General features: G+C 45.7%; 1 protein-coding gene across 2 annotated transcripts; it reads right to left on the bottom strand.

The window, feature by feature from the left end:
- Window positions 1-515: 515 nt before the first annotated feature.
- Window positions 516-14,833, bottom strand: Pdzd9 (PDZ domain containing 9). Of its 2 annotated transcripts, XM_038335688.1 has the most exons (4): window positions 14,803-14,833; window positions 13,035-13,214; window positions 8,626-8,815; window positions 516-918 (listed from the first exon to the last, which is right to left on the bottom strand). In XM_038335688.1, the coding sequence occupies exons 1-4, from the start codon at window positions 14,831-14,833 to the stop codon at window positions 516-518; spliced, it is 804 nt and encodes a 267-aa protein (XP_038191616.1). The 2 variants fall into 2 exon arrangements, with proteins under 2 accessions (XP_038191616.1, XP_038191621.1); XM_038335693.1 differs by lacking the exon at window positions 13,035-13,214.
- Window positions 14,834-16,753: the final 1,920 nt, after the last annotated feature.

Consider the following 16,753-nt stretch of genomic DNA (forward strand, 5'->3'; position numbering starts at 1 on the left):
ATCAAACAGTCTGGGTTTTTCCCCCCTTTGTGAAGCTATGTTTCTAAGAAACATCTTCATTTATTTATGTCTGACTTTCCTTCTCTGTGACAGTGTTTTTCTCTCTGTCTCTAGCTCACCTGTTTCAGTCTTGTCTCCTTTAAATAATTCTCAGCCCAATATTCCAAGTAAACGTGTCACTGAAAGGTTGGGAACAGGGCTGTAAGGTAAACCACCAGGCCAGAAACATGCAAAGAAAACTTCACCTTAAAAGACACATGGTCAGCATTCTGGTGATTGGGTTTGTACTTGATGTTAAAAAGCTTGAGTAAATGATGATGTGATTCTGGAACATCTGTGGAGCCTGCTAGACCAGAGGGAAGGAAGTCCTAAGCTATTATCTGAAAGAAGTCTACCAATGCTTTTTTCTACTGTCTGGAAGAGCTGTAGGAATTCTACAAACCTATACATAGTAAGGCACAAAGTGGATATTTAAAAATAAAAATTCCTGTGGCCACAGATTTGCAAACCAATGCCTAACCAAACTTTGATTCCTGCTGACCTTCCCCCTGCTCAGCCTGTGCACAGTCTTCCAGCCAAAAGGCATCTGAGTTGGAGGAAGCTGCGGAGGACGAGGAGGAGATGACTTTGTCGTGCTCCACCATTGTCCAGTATGGAGAAGGGGACCTCGGTTTTGTCTTGTCATCTTTGTGAATTACTACATCACAATTAACATCTTTGCCAACGCTAATAGTGTGGTCCTTCTTTTTATATCCATGCCATTCTGTGGAGATTGATATCGGTGTCCTCACAGGGTGATTCCAGACTGACCGAGGATATCTGTAATACTTCAGTCTTTTATCTAAAACGACATCTTCCTGGTCATCTCTGCTTGCAAAAGGCTCATCTTTTGCCTTCTCCTTTGTTTTCTTTGGTGTGCTGAAATGAAGAGTGAATGCAATATATTGTTAATGTTTTAACAGAATTCCCTATCAGATTCTTATAAACTACTTTCTCTTATAAATTTAAAAAATGAAATATTTAGGGCTGGAGAGATGGCTCAGATAAGGCAGCTCACAACTGCCTGTAACTAGTTCTGGGGGACCCTTTGCCACCTTCTCACTTCTGTAGGCACTGTGCTCACCTTGCGTGCACACACGCACCCACATACACACACAAAAAAAAAAATCAAAAATAAAGCCATTGTTTTCTTTTTTGTGAAAACCTAAAAATAGAAATTACTTTCATTACTTTCTGCATCATCAAGTGTTGACTAAATGGATTCTGGGTGCTTGAATACTTTCAGGTTCATTTATTTTATGTGTATAAGTGTTTTACCTCATGTATATATATGTGCCGTGTGTATCCTGCTGTCCATGGATGTGAATTGAGGTTGTCATATCTGCTGGAACTGCAGTGATAGATAGTAGGTACTTAAACATTTTGTAGCTTTCTTTGATAATCTAGACATAAGTCAGTACTTTTCTTATTCATTGACAAGGCTGCCCCCACACACACACCTCCCCCACTACTGTAGAGCTTACCCCATCCTATCTCTGGCTTAAAACAATCAGATCTGCCTACCTCTGCCTCCCAGGTGCTGGGAAGTTTCTCTCTTTTTAGAAGTACCTGGAGAGATGTCTGTTAAAGGCTCAGGATCACATTTTAAAATACCTTTTAATTTTTTCCCCAATCATAAATATAATTCCTGCCTTAAATTATTTCACACTACTTTAAAAGAAAATGTTAAGGTTTTTGTGGGGCAGGGGGTAAGAAAGGGTTTCTCTGTAACTTTGGAGCCTGTCCTGGAACTAGCTCTTGTAGACCAGGCTGGCCTCAAACTCACAGATATCCGCCTGCCTCTTCCTCCCAAGGGCTGGGATTAAAGGCATGAGCCACCACCACCCTGCTGAAAACGTTAAGATTTAAACCAGACCACTGACTGTAGAAAGCAGGCTGTATCCCACCACCCGGCTAGCTTTACACCCGAAATAATTACACGGAAACTATATTCTTTTAAATACTGCTTGGTCCATTAGCTCTAGCCTCTTCCTGGCTAACTCTCATATCTTTATTAACCCATTTCTATTAATGTGTGTAGCACCACGAGGTGGTGGTTTACCGGGAAGATCTTAACATGCATCCATCTCGGAGAGGAGAGCTATGGCGTTTGCCTCACTGCCTTCTTCCTCCCAGCATTCTGTTCTGTTTACTCCACCTACCTAATTTTCTGTCCTATCAAAGGGCCAAGGCAGTTTATTAACCAATGAAAGTAACACATAGACAGGTGACCCTCCTCCATCAACTGACTAGACTAGAATGAGGCTTTAAAGGATGAACTAATTTCATTGTACCTTGAGTGACAGTTCAACCTGGCCCTCTAAACCAGAACTCTGTTCTTATGGGTTATAACCCATAACAAAATAACAATAACAAAAGATAACCCATTACCGGGGGAGTCAGGCAATGGTGAGCTTCAAGACTCTTCAGCATGCTAGCCATTAGTAATTCCAAGGTTTCTTATCCCCTAGACAATACTGCACATGCAGTATTCATCCTTTTTGTTGTGAGTCACAGATAGGGCTTTGTGCAGCACTCTGTTTTTTAAGATTTATTTATTATGTATACAGTGCTCTGCTTGAATGTATGCTTGCACACCAGAAGAGGGTACCAGATCTCATTACAGATGGTTGTGCGCCACCATGTGGTTGCTGGGAGTTGGACTCAGGAGCTCTGGAAGAGCAGCCAGGACTCAACCTCTGAGCCATCTCTGCAGCCCTTGTACAGCACTCTTAACCCACATCTGCTGCCACCAAGTTTTCAAGGCTTTCCTTTTCGAACTCGCTCCTGTCTGTGGCTTGACTGTTGAGACATGGATGATGCTTGGACTCTGCTATCTCACTTTGCTGGTAGGCCCTGACCTTATTCATCCTGGTGCTCCTGCTCCTGTGGTTACGGCTCTGTTTCTAAGAGTTTACACAACTCTTCGCCGGGCCGTGGTGTCACAAACCTTTAATCCCAGCACTCGGGAGGCAGAGGCAGGTGAATCCCTGTGAGTTCGAGGCCAGCCTGGTCTACAGAGCTAGTTCCAGCACTGCTAGGACTGTTACCCAGGGAAACCCTGTCTCGAAAAACCAAAAAGAAAGAAAGAATTTAAGCAACTTTTCCTAAAGTTTATCTCTTCTAATAATAATGGGATTGAGTGGAGTTTTATTACACACAGCTAGTCTTAAAGGGTGTGAAAGTGATTCTAAAGATCTCGGGGCTACAGCTGTTTGTCTCTGCCACACACAGATCTCCCTGAACAGCCTAGGAATGGAGGTAAAAAACAATCGTGTTAACTCTTTTTTTTTTCAGATTGAGTATGTATCCTTGGTTAGACAGTAACCAAGGGTACATGATAGGTCTAGGCTCTTATTAACTTGGCACTAGATGATAAAAAGGTCCAACCAGCAATTCAGGGTTAGCTGTAAACAATTGACCTCTACAGAGTACAGATGAGAGGAGTAGCCTTTACCATGTGCACACAGCCATCTGCCCTGAACAGTCTATTGACTGAAATACCCTTTCCTACCTCTGTCCTTCCCTGTCCCCATCATATATGTCACTAAGATTCTTTAAGTGTCCTTTGTTCAATTGAGGAAGGAATTCAGAATGTGCATGGTATTGTTTAGGGGCATCGGCCATCTAAAAAGTTGCTGTCCTTAAATTTTGATACTCTGACTTCAAATTCTTCAGTATGATACAAATACTTAAGAGTTGCTGGGCCATGGTGGTGCACGCCTTTAATCGCAGCATGCGCGAGGCAGAGACAGACGGATCTCTGTGAGTTCGAGGACAGCCTGACCTGCAAGAGCTAGTTCCAGGAAAGGCACCAAAGCTAAACCCTGTCTCAGAGAAAGAAACAATAAAATACTTAGGAGTAATACTCTCCAGTGTGAGGGTTTCAGCATGTGGCTGTTGATTTTAAATTACATTTGGAGAAAATTTTAAATTCCTTAATTTCATATGTAAGTGCTTAATAGCCACATTTGCGGCAAGTTTATGCATATGTCTGGGGTCTTCATTCCTTCTAAGTGAGGGTAAGAAGGGTGACAAGAGCAGGGTGTGGGGCTGGAGAGATGGCTCAGAGGTTAAGAGCATTGCCTGCTCTTCCAAAGGCCCTGAGTTCAATTCTCGGCAACCACATGGTGGCTCACAACCATCTGTAATGGGGTCGGGTGCCCTCTTCTGGCCTGCAGACATACATACAGACAGGATATTGTATACATAATAAATAAATAAATAAATAAATAAATAAAAGCAGGGTGTGGTGGCACACACATGCCTTTAATCCCAGCACTGCCTTTAATCCTATACATAATAAATAAATAAATAAATAAATAAATAAATAAATAAATAAATAAATAAAAGCAGGGTGTGGTGGCACACACATGCCTTTAATCCCAGCACTGCCTTTAATCCTGGCAGAAACAGGCAGATCTATCTAAATCAAACGCCATCCTAGACTACATAGCTCTAGGACAACCAGGGCTACGTAGAGAAACCTCGTTGCGTGCACAGCATGAAGTAAGCAATGAACAAATGTTCGCTGTCATGTATGGTTATAGTCACATACTGGCTTTAAGAAGATATTCTCCAGTCTGCTCCATCTGGAGGGCAGCTGCCTTCCACTCGGGCCTGCACTGCCCCCACACTGGAGCATGGGGGACATCAAAGATACTGATTCTATGAAATATTTGCAGACTTGGCATATAATTCAGATACTTTTCATTTTAAGTTTTTTGAAATATGCAGAAAAAACAGAATAATTTTTAAGACTCTACAAACCCTTTAATGGCTACCACTCATGTCAAGAAATACCATTCTAGCCGGGCAGTGGTGGTGCATGCCTTTAATCCCAGCACTTGGGAGGCAGAGGCAGGCCTGGTTCCAGGACAGGTACCAAAAACTACAGAGAAACCCTGTCTCGAAAATCCAAAAAAAGGAAAAAAATACCATTCTAGCTGCTGGTTGAACCTTCCATATGTCTTCCTTGCTAAGTCCCTGCTCTTTCTAGGTGAGGAGCTGTGCAAGTCACACCTGTGGGCTACATCGGAGCCGTGGGGCCCAAGTTTGGGCATATGAAGTAAGGCTAATATGTAAAGGTCTTTTTCGTGTGTGTGTGTGTGTGTGTGTGTGTGTGTGTGTATGTGTGTGTGTGTGAATAATTTGCTAACCTTTTTTAAAAAAAATTTTATTCATTTTACATACCAACCACAGTTTCCACTCCCTCCTCCATCTCCCTCCTCCCACTCCCTCCTCCATCTCCCTCCCAACCCAATCCCCATCTGCTCCTCAGAAAGGGTAAAGCCTCCCATAGAGAGTCAAACAAAGCCTGGCACATTAAGTTGAGGCTCGACCAAGCCCCTCCCCTCTGCATCAAGGCTGAGCAATGCATCCTACCATAGGGAATGGGCACCAGAAAACCAGCTCATGTACCAGGGATAGATACTAGTCCCATTGTCAGGGGCCCCACAAACAGACCAAGCTATACAACTGTCACCCACATACCAAAGGCCTAGTTCAATCCCACGCAGGCTCCCCAGCTGTCAGTCTAGAGCTAAAGGTCATTTTCTAATCTTGGTCTTTAGCCATATTTCTGAGCAATGCACAGCTACGAAACCAGCTCTTGAGAAATCCCTGTGGATTGAGAGCTGCTCTTGTAGCAAAGCCCTGGATTTGACACTGAAGAGAGAGCCTCGTGTTCTAAGCACCCGTGGCACCTCTTCTAGAAGGGCCCTGTGCTCCCGTTAGAGACAGGATATCGGGGTTAGTTAGGAAGTTGGTCACTTCTTCATCCTGAGAAAGTTCCATGCTAAGTTTAAGAAAACAAGACCAGTTCTTATCTTCATGGAGTTTACATTTTCCTAGAGAAACACAGTCAACAGCTGATCATGTCGATGATTTAATTAAAATTGGAATCACTGTGGAGAGACAACGGTGCTATGAACGCAGATGACAGGTGGCTCTGACTGTACCCACACTCCTTGCAGGAAGGCCTCACAGAAAGTTTGCACTGAGCCTTGTAGAGGTGAACGACAGTGTAAGCACGGCATAGACAGACGAGCAGCGAGCGTGAAGAGCTGAAAGCCCAGAGAACTAAAGGGATGGGGAGGGCCTAATGAGATGAACTTGGAATGGTACCCATCCAGGCCACAGAACAGCATTAAAAACGGTGCAAGGACTTTGGTATTTATCCTAAGAACAAGAGATCCTAAGGTTCTTAACCTGGAATATGCCATGGTCATATTTGCATTGTAAAAGGGTCATCCTGTGTAAAACGTCAATCAGAATCAAGGACAGGAGTGGAGAGATCAAATGGTGACTTTGGAACAATGGTAGCAGGAGAAGGGGGTGGGGAGGGAGATAGTGAGTATTGTGATGAGATACCAAACAGTGGCAGTCTTAGTGCTTGTTTGAGGGGCTGATAGAAGAGACAGAAGAATTAAGCATAACCCTAAAATTTAGGCCTCTTAACTAGGCAGAATATCCCATTAGGATCCCAATGGGCTTGTGGTTTGGGTATGAAATATACCCTAAGAGCTCTGGGTGGGTGGAGAAGGTGGTCCAAGCTGCTGGTGGTATTTGGGGAGTTGGAAGCTTTTGGGAGTAGAGCCTGACTGGAGGGAATAGGCCACTGGGGGAATGTTCTCTGAGAGATGCTGTCCCTCGCCCTTCCCTGTCTATGCCATCATGAAGTGAGGTTCTTCAGCCACACACGTCTCACTATCACCATGTTCTGCCAGAGCACATGAGAACAAATGACCATTGACAAAACTCTCTGAAATCAAGAGTTATTCTGGTATGTCTTTTGGTCACATAAATGGAGAGAGAGAAAAAATAAACGAATACAACTGGCTTTTGATTTCAAGAATAAATTGGGGGGGGGGTGACATCCATCTAAATGGAGATATGCGGCTGATCTAAGGTGAGTGGAGAGAATAGACTGCAAGTGCTCAGAGAGCGGGTAGCGCTCAGAGAGCGGGTAGCGCTCAGAGAGTGGGTAGCAACAGGAACCACAGGCACCGAGACGGCCTAGGAAACAGCAGAGCCAAAGACAGCTTTGAGGAACTCGAGTCTGTTAAAACATCAAGAGGAAGAACCCAGAGGTAAAAGGAAAAGAGGGAAGACTGATCTCACAGAAAACGGGGGAATAGGCCGGCCGGTGGTGGCCCACACCTCTAATTCCAACACTCAGGAGGCAGAGGCAGGCAGATCTCTGTGAGTTTGAAGCCAGCCTGGTCTAAAGCTAGTTCCAAGAGAGGTTCCAAAGCTATAGAGAAACCCTGTCTTGAAAAACAAACAAAAAAATTGGGACTATATGTCACGGACAGGAATAAAAGGATTGGGTAGTTGTGAAGACTCTGGTGCTGCTTAAAAGGCAAGCAAAGTAAAGATGAGTCCATTGGAGCTGCCGTATGAAGGCAGCAGATGACCTGGGAAGGCTCTAGTGGAGTGCCTGCGATGTGTGTCTCCTGAGGAAACAGAGCTCTGTGGGCTTGTTCATCAGAGCAGAACAGGAAGAGCAGGAAGAGGAGTGGAGTTAGCTAGCTAGGTGTTGTCAACTTGACACCAACTTAGACATATCTGGAAAGAGGGTCTCTCATTGAGAAAATCGTCTCCATAAGGTTAGGTATTGCCTTGGTGTGGGAGGGCCTAGCCCACTGTGGGTGGTGCCACCCCTGGGCAGATGTTCTAGACGGTATAAACAAACTGCGAAAGCCAGTAAGCAGCATTCCTCTACGTCCTCTTCTTCAGCTTCTGCCCTGACCTCCTTTGAACGACAGACTGTGGTGTGGCAGTATAAGCAAAATTAACCGTTTCCTCTCCAGATAGCTTTTGTCACGGTGCTTTACCATAGCAATAGACACTGCACCTAAGACCGGAACAACTGCTATTGAGAAGGATCCAGACGTTAATGCAAGAGAGAAGAGGAAGTGCAGTTCTCAGTTCTCTGTATATGCAGGCTTTATCATAGCAATAGACACTGCACCTAAGACCGGAACAACTGCTATTGAGAAGGATCCAGACGTTAATGCAAGAGAGAAGAGGAAGTGCAATTCTCAGTTCTCTGTATATGCAGGCTGATGGCATGTTCCACCTTTCTGAGAAAGGGTCTCTCCCTGAACTGGCAGCTCACCAATTGGGCCAGACTGGCTGGCTGACCAACAAGCTCTGAGGGCCCTCTTTTGTCCTCCCTGCCACCTCTGGAGTTAGACATATTCCACCACATTCAGCTTTTCCATGGGTGCCAGGGTCTAGGCACAAAAAGCTCTTTACCTACTAAGCCAGTTTCCGGTCCATCTCAACCTGTGCTTTAGGGTCGCCTAGACAGTCTGCAGGGACAGTGCAGGTAGATTTGGGGACAAAATACCCAATCACTGACTGCTGACTGAGTTCCTAACTCCGAGTTGCCTTTATAACTAGCATCCCCTCACAGGAGGCCCTGCAGACTGTTCTCTGCAGAATGTAGTTCACTAAGCCATGGCAGTGTCACCGACCTCCTCCCACGGTTCTTACCATTTCATGATTCCCACATTAAACCAGAACGCTGCCCGTCACAGGCCCGGGGTTCATAGCATCGCTCTAAAGTAAACTACTTACTGTGGGACTGGAAATTTGGTCTCGGGGATTAAATCATACACATCTTGCCACTCCTGGGGTATGTCAATAAAGTCTCGGTAAACCTTGATTTGTAGCACTGTTCCTATGGTGATATTTTGCAAAATCTTTAACAATTCACGGAGGGTATAGCCTAACACGTTGGCATGCCCAACACTAACCAGAACGTCACCTGAAAAGGGAAAAACAGTTCAATTAAGATAATGGGTTGAAAAGAGCCATACTGATCAGTGGCTTTATTGAAATACTTTATGGATTTATATAATGATTTATTCTGACCAAAGCCTGGCTTCCATCTTAATTTACTAAGGACATTCTCCTACAGTATGAATGTTCTTAGCATGATAAAGATGCCTTCCCTAATTTTTAATAGGCATTTAATAGTATTTTTGAGACAGTTCTTAGCTGGTAAGTTCTTAGCCTCTGGTAAAAGGCTAAAACCATTTTAAACCCAAACCATTTAGATTTAAGATTCTAAACACAGTCAAATGAGCGGCTATAACTAGTAAAATGTAAGCCACTTTCCATTCTGACTGCCTGAGATCACCAAGCCCTTCACAGCAAATAACCTAAACTAAGCATGAAGGCTTCGCTTGGAGTTTCTGCCCCTGTCCTAAAGCCAACTGACCAAATAACTATGTAATATTAGATAAATTAGCTTGTGTTAATTATGCTTATGATATGTAATGCAGAAACTGTGCTGATTCCAAGGAATCTAAACTTGTGCTCCTCTTGCTTCTGCCTCTGCCTCTTCAGCGTATCCCACTACAACCTGCAGAACAGGTTCAGAACACTGAGATCAGGACCCCTCATGTAAACACGCTGTGTGGGGAATTGTGATGGTCGACCAGAGGGCTTCTGGGCACTCAGCAGGCGGAAAGAGATAAATACCCCAGCAACAAAAACCTAGGTTCCCAAAATGAAAACTAAAGGGACCAATTATTCACTTGTATGGACATAACCCATCCCACCCCTGCCTCCCACCAGCTACAGTAAAGATCTGTAAACTCAACCGGGTCACCCAGCACTCCTGTCTGGGTCTGAACCTGCATTGGGACGACTGGAACATCCAGATCTCTGGATCCTTTGGTCTCTCCCCGTTTTCCAAGCTTGGTTTTCCAGATTTTGGGGCAATCTAGTCAGATACTGCCCTAAATTAAATGCCTTAACAATACTGTTTCCTGTTGCTTGCAATAGGGAGCATGAATACTAGCATTCAGCCAAGCCCGGAAGGAGGAATATAGAAGGCTTGCACTTCAAGGACAGATTCAGTCTGGAGAAGTCTTGTCAGTACGTCTCAGTGGGAGCAGATGAAGTCCTGAGTGTACTGTTGACATGGGCAAGGCTTTGTCAAGGACCCCAATACAGGCAAGGCCTTGTCAAGGACCCAAATACCCATGGATGTGGCAAAGCCTTGGTCCAAGTCTGAGTGTTTTGACCAGTGTGCAAACACTAGCACCTGCAGCTTCCCCTAGGATGACCGCAGCCTGGCTCCTCCTTTACAGAGACCTCCTACTGAGACTAACTCCTCCTCCTTGTGCTGTACCCTCCATCACAGTGAGCACTGCCCACCCAGTCCCAGCTTCTCTATGTGTCTGTGGTTCCCTCAGTGTTGGCATGTCCTCATACCTGTAATGCTGTCAGAACTTTATAACTGATACAGGATGCCAGGTTATCTGTGTGTGCATGTGAGGTTTGGAGCCCTCAGTAACCCTCATTCAAACTCAGGGAGGGGGTGAGGGAAAGGCTGGTGCTGGGTCCCACTGCAGGCTAGCCAGGAGTTACACAGGTTCTGAGGAGTATCCTACACTTGTTCTGAGGAGTGTCCAACACTGGTCCTGAGGAGTGTCCAAGCATGGCTGGGGGCACATTTCTCTAGGGTGAGATCCCAGTAGAAACGTGTTTCCACTGTTCTAGAAAGTTAGCACTTAGAAAGTCTAAGGAATGTTTCTGTGTTGGTTTTGAGAAGCAGATGAAGATAAAGCCAGTCACACATTGAGCTGGGCACAGTAGCACAGGTGCCTGTAAAACCGGTATTCAAAAGCCTGGAGGGGGCAGGAAGCAGGGGGCGGTGGCACAGGCCTTTAATCCCAGCACCTGGGGGCAGAGGCCAGGCGACCTCTAAGAGTTTGAGGACAGCCTGGTCTACAAAGTGAGTTCCAGGACAGCAAGGACTACACTGGAAACACTGCCTCGCAAAAAAAAAAAAAAAAAAAAAAAAACAAAAACAAAACCCAAAGGGCTGAGGAAGATAGATAGACAGTTCAAGGCCAGCCTAGGCTATACAGTGAGACTCTGTCTCAAGAGGCAAGGCAAACAATAACAAAAGCTGTACTGAGACTAGCTTCACAATGAAGCAAGGTTTCTCTCGGAGCTACCTGCAGCCTGTGCTGTTGAAACGGCTGTTCTTCCTGCTGCGGTTAATGATAGTAACAAAGTTACCCTTTTAGGATGAGCTCATGGGTCTGATGTTAAAAGGGTGTTTATAGCTGAAAGCTATGGCTTGACATTCTGCTTAATTACGTTGTAAGAGGGTGACTTTTATCAAGAGAATAGAAATTAAACAGCTCAATTCCCTGACCATTCTGGCTTTAAGCCAAATGTGTCGGGATCGGAACGTGATGGCTCTGGCAGGAGATACTAACACTGCCTTTCATCAACACCAATTTGGTATTTATGAACAATAACCTCATAATGCACCTTTTCCTCCTGCTTTAATAGGCTGTAGGAATGACACTGTATGAGCCTGTTTAGATTGCCCGTATTAAATCAACTATGCAGCAGCTTCATCACTGCTGGAAGATAGGTTTGCTTTGTCTCTGTTCCTTCCAACTAGGACGGAAGCGATATGCATCTTGTGTGGTTAGGATCGCATTTGTTTAGCTCTCCACTGTTAGAAAGCACAGGACCTGGACATGGGAAGGAATTAAGAAATGCAGAATGAATGAGTGAATGAGTGAGCGTCGGTATGGCTAACTAAATGTATGAAGCCAGTACATGGCTGCTGTCCACTGTCAAAGCTGTGTTAATATTTTAAAGCTGTAGTCGTGTCTTAAGACTTTGTACATCAGAAAGCCACAGAAAACTAATACCAAATTAGCAAATCAAGATAAAACACCAAAGACAAAGAACTTTAGAACACGTGAATGAGAAATAATAGGGTTGGTGGGTGTCAAGGAAATAGCAAATCCCATGATCGCTGTCAAAAATGATGGAAAAGCAGATTTTGAAACCTAGACACTGAATAGTAACTGGTTTTCATGAGGAGATTTGGTGCCCAGAATATCTGCACTGAAATCTCACTTCTTTCCAGGAGAGGCAGGCTAGCTACACAGAGACACAGAGAAATCCCATTGTAAAAAAAAAAGGGGGGGGGAATTACACTCTGCTCACTAGGTCATTAGCAACATGGTATGGGTTTCCTAGGAGGTCATGGATTCAAAGCTTACCTTTGTCCACAATCCTTATGCTATATATGTGAGGTAGAGAAGGATCCAGGAAGACCCCCCAACATCAGTCTGTGGCCTCTATATACTCCTCACACACATAAATGCAGAAAAGCTGATCTCTAAGACAACTGGCTATAGAGAAGCCATAAGAATACTTCTAGAGTGCTTGTTTTCAAAGCTCTCCACAGCATTTTACCACATCCCAACAACCTAGAACAGAGACGCGATTCTCCCAACGTGGAAGTGAAGTCACCGAGGCTGCAAAGATTGACTTTGCCAAGGTCACAGAAAGTGACACATCTCAGAACAAATGGCCTGGAGTGATTTTCCCTCTCGTGATTTCATCCCACCGTGTCTCCCCCACTGCTAGCACCAGGGCCCAAAGCTGATATGGGGAAACATGTCTTGCATTAGATAGAAATGCGTCCCCCAGAGACCTCAGAAGGTAGGTGATCTTGATGAAAGTCTCGGCCTTGGGAACTGAGAGGGAGAGTTTTAAACTCCGACTCCTAGGTATAACCCGGCAAGCTCCTTGGTAGCTAGAGTTGCATAGTGGCTTAGCGCAGAATACACTCCTGGGGCTATTGAGAAGGTGAAAGGAGATCACGCGTCTCCATGTTAGCTGTGATTAGCACCTCCCAGGAAAGAAGGGATCTTGATGCACAGTCATGACCTGGGGAGTGACGCCCGGTCTGTTTGCCTCCCACTTACGGGATGAAAGTGAACCTGGCGAGGAAGGCTCTGCCACTAAGCACCAGTTCCCTCACCTGCAAAGGAAGAGAGTGAGACCATGCCTGCCTAGGGTGTTACTAAACACCAAATGAATAGCGAGTAACTGATGAGCATACAAGTGGTAGCAACTGAAATTCTCAGACAATGTCATATCCTCATGCTGACTCCCTGAAGGCAGGTGGGAAGGAGGCGTGTGGAGACCACAGTCACCTGGCTGGAGTATCCCGTCAGTGGCCGCGGCCCCTTTATTGATGAGGTGACTAATCTGGAGGTAAGGTCCATTCTGGATGATGATCAGGCCCAATCCCAGGCTGCCAACGGTGAGTTTGGTCTGCCTCATTTTGTTCAAGCTGTGTACAGACACCTTGGCTTTCAAGCTGGGTCCTTTTTCTAACAGAACAAGAGGAACTTGTTTTAGTCATTCTCAGGACAACGGCGAGGCAGCGGTGCTGTGGAGTTCTGAAACTAGACTCTGGGGGCACTTACGTGGTCATCCTAGTCTTCAGTTTCCTTCGAGAAAATGCGTGTTGTAAAGGGTGTGGAAATGAGATGGGACAGTTACAGGGCTACTGTACAGTGCAGTACATCACGGGTGCTTAAATCAGTTATATTTTCCGCTCACTTGACAAATGCTTATTGATGCAAATCATGTACTCTGGCCCTGGGTTTACTGCAGTGAACTAGATGGGCTGCCCTTGTGGCTCTTACAGCTGGTAGAGGACAGAGCTGTCAGTCAGTTGTGTAAACACAAATTAGATGCTAAATAGGAAGGCAGAACGCTCCGAGGTTAAACAACAGGGAACCTAGGTTCCACATAGGGATTGGGACCAGGTTTCCCTGAAGGAGTAAATACGGATCAAGGTGAGAGAACTGACAAACTAGATGTGAGGGGGCAAATAGAGTCAAGGTTCTAAGACAGGAAGGCTGGTTCCTGTCCCCCTTGATGGGGACACGAAGGAGCAGCACCGGACAGGTGGTGGGAGGTGTACTGCCTGGCAGGTGGGCTGCCCACCAGGTTTACCTTAAGGAAATCTTGGAAGTAATTTAAACTGGACATGATCAGGTTGTCACTGTTTTAAATAAAATCACCACGTCGGCTGCTGTGTGGCATGGAGATGGGGAAGGAAGAGCAGAGAGCAGTCACTCAAGCATGTCACAGCCCTGGGAACAGAAATGGACAGTGGTAGATCCGCACAGCATCTGGGAGAAAATGCACCATTCCACACACGGGCCAGTGGTGCCCTGACATTCACCAGGCCTTGGCCGAGTTGTGTGATTGTGGTGTGTCCAGGATCACTGCTGAGACAGGCTTCCCCAGGAGGCTCATGGCTGTCCTCAAAGCCAAAGTCCTTGTTGGACAACTCTAACGACTTCAGTTGGAGAACTAAAGCTTACAAATTAAATGTGCTACTAATACAGTAATAATATTAGTGCTACTAATAAAATAAATGTGTTACTAATAAAGTAATCTTGTTTTATAAGATAGCAGTGGTGTGGACAAGACGGCTCAGCAGGTAAAGGTGCTTGCAGCTAAGCCTGGCATCCTGAATTCCGTCTCCAGTATCCACATGGAAGAGAGAACTGACTCCCACAACGCCCCCCACACACAAATAGAATTTTTAAAAATGTAAAGACAGCAGAGTGAAAGGAATCACTAAAAAATTTCTGTACATGATTCCACGTTTAGCCATTCTCCCTGGAAAAAGCAAAATTTTAGAAAGCATTGAAAGTACAAGAAATCGGGGTGGAGAAAGAGCAGGGAGGTGAACACGTCTCCTCACTTGATTGTGGCAGGGGCTAAGAGTGGTATATACTTGTCGAAACTTACGGAGGTGTCCGCTAAAAAAAGAGAATCGCGTTCTGTCTCGATGAACGAACAACGGTGAGGGATTCCCGTGTGTGACCGCCCCTTTACAGGAGAGGCGGATCTAGGAAGGCTTGGAATCCAAGGCATCACCTTTCCTATTTAAACATTTACCATTTTTGCTTTTGACGGGGGCCTTCTCCATTGCCCAGGGCGGGACTCTGTCGATCCTCCCGGGAGCCCAGGCTGGAATCTGTCCAACTTCCAACAGTTTGGAATCCTGGAAGCGGAAGATCAGGAAGGACCACGGGCCACCGGGAAAGACTGGCGCCGCCCGTCCCTCTAAATGGCCACGAGGGTGCGCTGCAAGGCTGCTTCCCAGACTTGGGGCAGCCAGAGAGTTGTTTCAAGGCTTCAGCAGACCCTGAAAAACCACGGCACAACCGGAAACTACTCCACTGTAGGGTGTGAAAATTTATACGGGGGGGGGGGGGCGGGGGTGGACGGGGAGGAAATTTCTGCAGGAACGAGCAGAGTGCCGCTTCACTCAAGGTTCTTCATTCATTGGTGGGAAAACACTGGGGCCAGAGCAAGAGCATAGAGGGGAGAGGGCCTCCAAATGTGAGCAGCAACATCACCGGGGGACCATAGACCATCCCAGAATTCCCTAAATAGTGGCATTAAAGTATTGTTACATCAACAACGCTAACTGCCTTGCCAGTGCACTTTACTCAAGCCTGTTTTAGACGGGAAAGGGCCAAGGATGGCCCCAAAACAATGAGTCACTATTAGAAAATGATTATTGCTCCTTCGTCTTCCTGAAATAATCCTTCCTCCCCGTCACATTCACTCATACAACAAAAATTCACTGGAAGGCAGTCTGTGGCTTCTGGGGATGCTGAGGACATGAGAGTATATGAGACAAACATTGACTTCACCCTCTTGAAACACACAAACACATACGTGCACACACAAACATGTGCACACACATACGTGCACACACAAACATATACGTGCACACACAAACACGTGACACATACGTGCACACACACACACACACACACTTTCCCCAAACAGGGTTTCTCTGTGTATCCCTGGCTGTCCAGGAACTCACTCTATAGACATGGCTGGGTTCCAACTCAGAGATCCACCTGCATCTGCCTCCTGAGTGCTGGGATTAAAGATGTGAGCCACCACTGCAGGGCCAGAACTTGTATTTTTATCACAGATGGAGGGGAGAATTTTAGGAAACTATAAATTATGAAAAATAAATTCTAGAAGAGAAAATACTATAATAAAGTGGGTTGCCACTCTTACAAGAGAAAAAGCAATCCCCTTGCCGCAGGGCATCCCACCCTTTAACAAACAGCAAGCAGTGCCTACTGAAAGCCAGGCTGTGCCAAGATTTTTAGGGTGAACCTGGAAAGGTCTCAGTCTAGTCTTCTGTTTCTCTAGCTCTGGCCAAACAATACACCAGGACAGATTTACATTGACTAGAGCCCATCTTCTAGAGTTTTGTGCCAAGGGTACCTACCTCCTGCTGCATGTGTCATAGGAGAGACAGGCTGCCTCTTTCAGTCTGGCTGGAATCTACTCAGGTGCTAAGGGTACTTAATCACAACATGCATCCTCTACCCCCACTTTCCTGCCAGTCGGAGAATAATGGGCAAATGTGGGATGATGCAATTAGCCTTCTTGGTGGGAAAAGTTTCTTCCAAGTAGATGCCAAGGGCACACTGTCTAGAAGGAATGTGCGACACAAAGTCTCAAGTCTACTGTGTAGACTTCCTTGCAAAGCTAAATAACTTGACCATCCTCCCTGACCTCTCCAGCTCATACTGCTGCTTTGGAGAGTGCTTTGCCCAGGATCCCACATCCCTAGAGCAGCTAACAGGGAGTGGCCAGTGCAAGGTTATCCCAGAGCTCCCAGCAAGCCTAGCTGTGGCCCTGCCATGGCTGCCCTATAACCTGACCCTCTGTGCAGTCCTGTTTCTTTTTCTCCACCCAGAGATATGGAGCCCGAAAGCATTCTTTAATAACTCAACCTCCTCTAGAGAAGCCAACCCACAGCACCCAGTGCTCGAGATAGCATAGCTGCTAAGAAGGGATTCTGGAGCTGAACCAC

The sequence above is a fragment of the Arvicola amphibius genome, chromosome 1 (genome assembly GCF_903992535.2).
Source record: "Arvicola amphibius chromosome 1, mArvAmp1.2, whole genome shotgun sequence".
Classification (NCBI taxonomy): Eukaryota; Metazoa; Chordata; class Mammalia; order Rodentia; family Cricetidae; genus Arvicola; species Arvicola amphibius.

Excerpts from the sequence above, each read along its gene's own strand:
- Pdzd9 (XM_038335688.1), bottom strand. The coding sequence starts at position 14,833 with ATGGAGAAGGCCCCCGTCAAAAGCAAAAATG. Across the intron at positions 13,215-14,802 it reads CCCCGTCAAAAGCAAAAATG|AAAAAGGACCCAGCTTGAAA; the intron begins GTAAATGTTTAA and ends TTGTTCTGTTAG. Across the intron at positions 8,816-13,034 it reads TGACGGGATACTCCAGCCAG|GTGACGTTCTGGTTAGTGTT; the intron begins GTGACTGTGGTC and ends TTCCCTTTTCAG.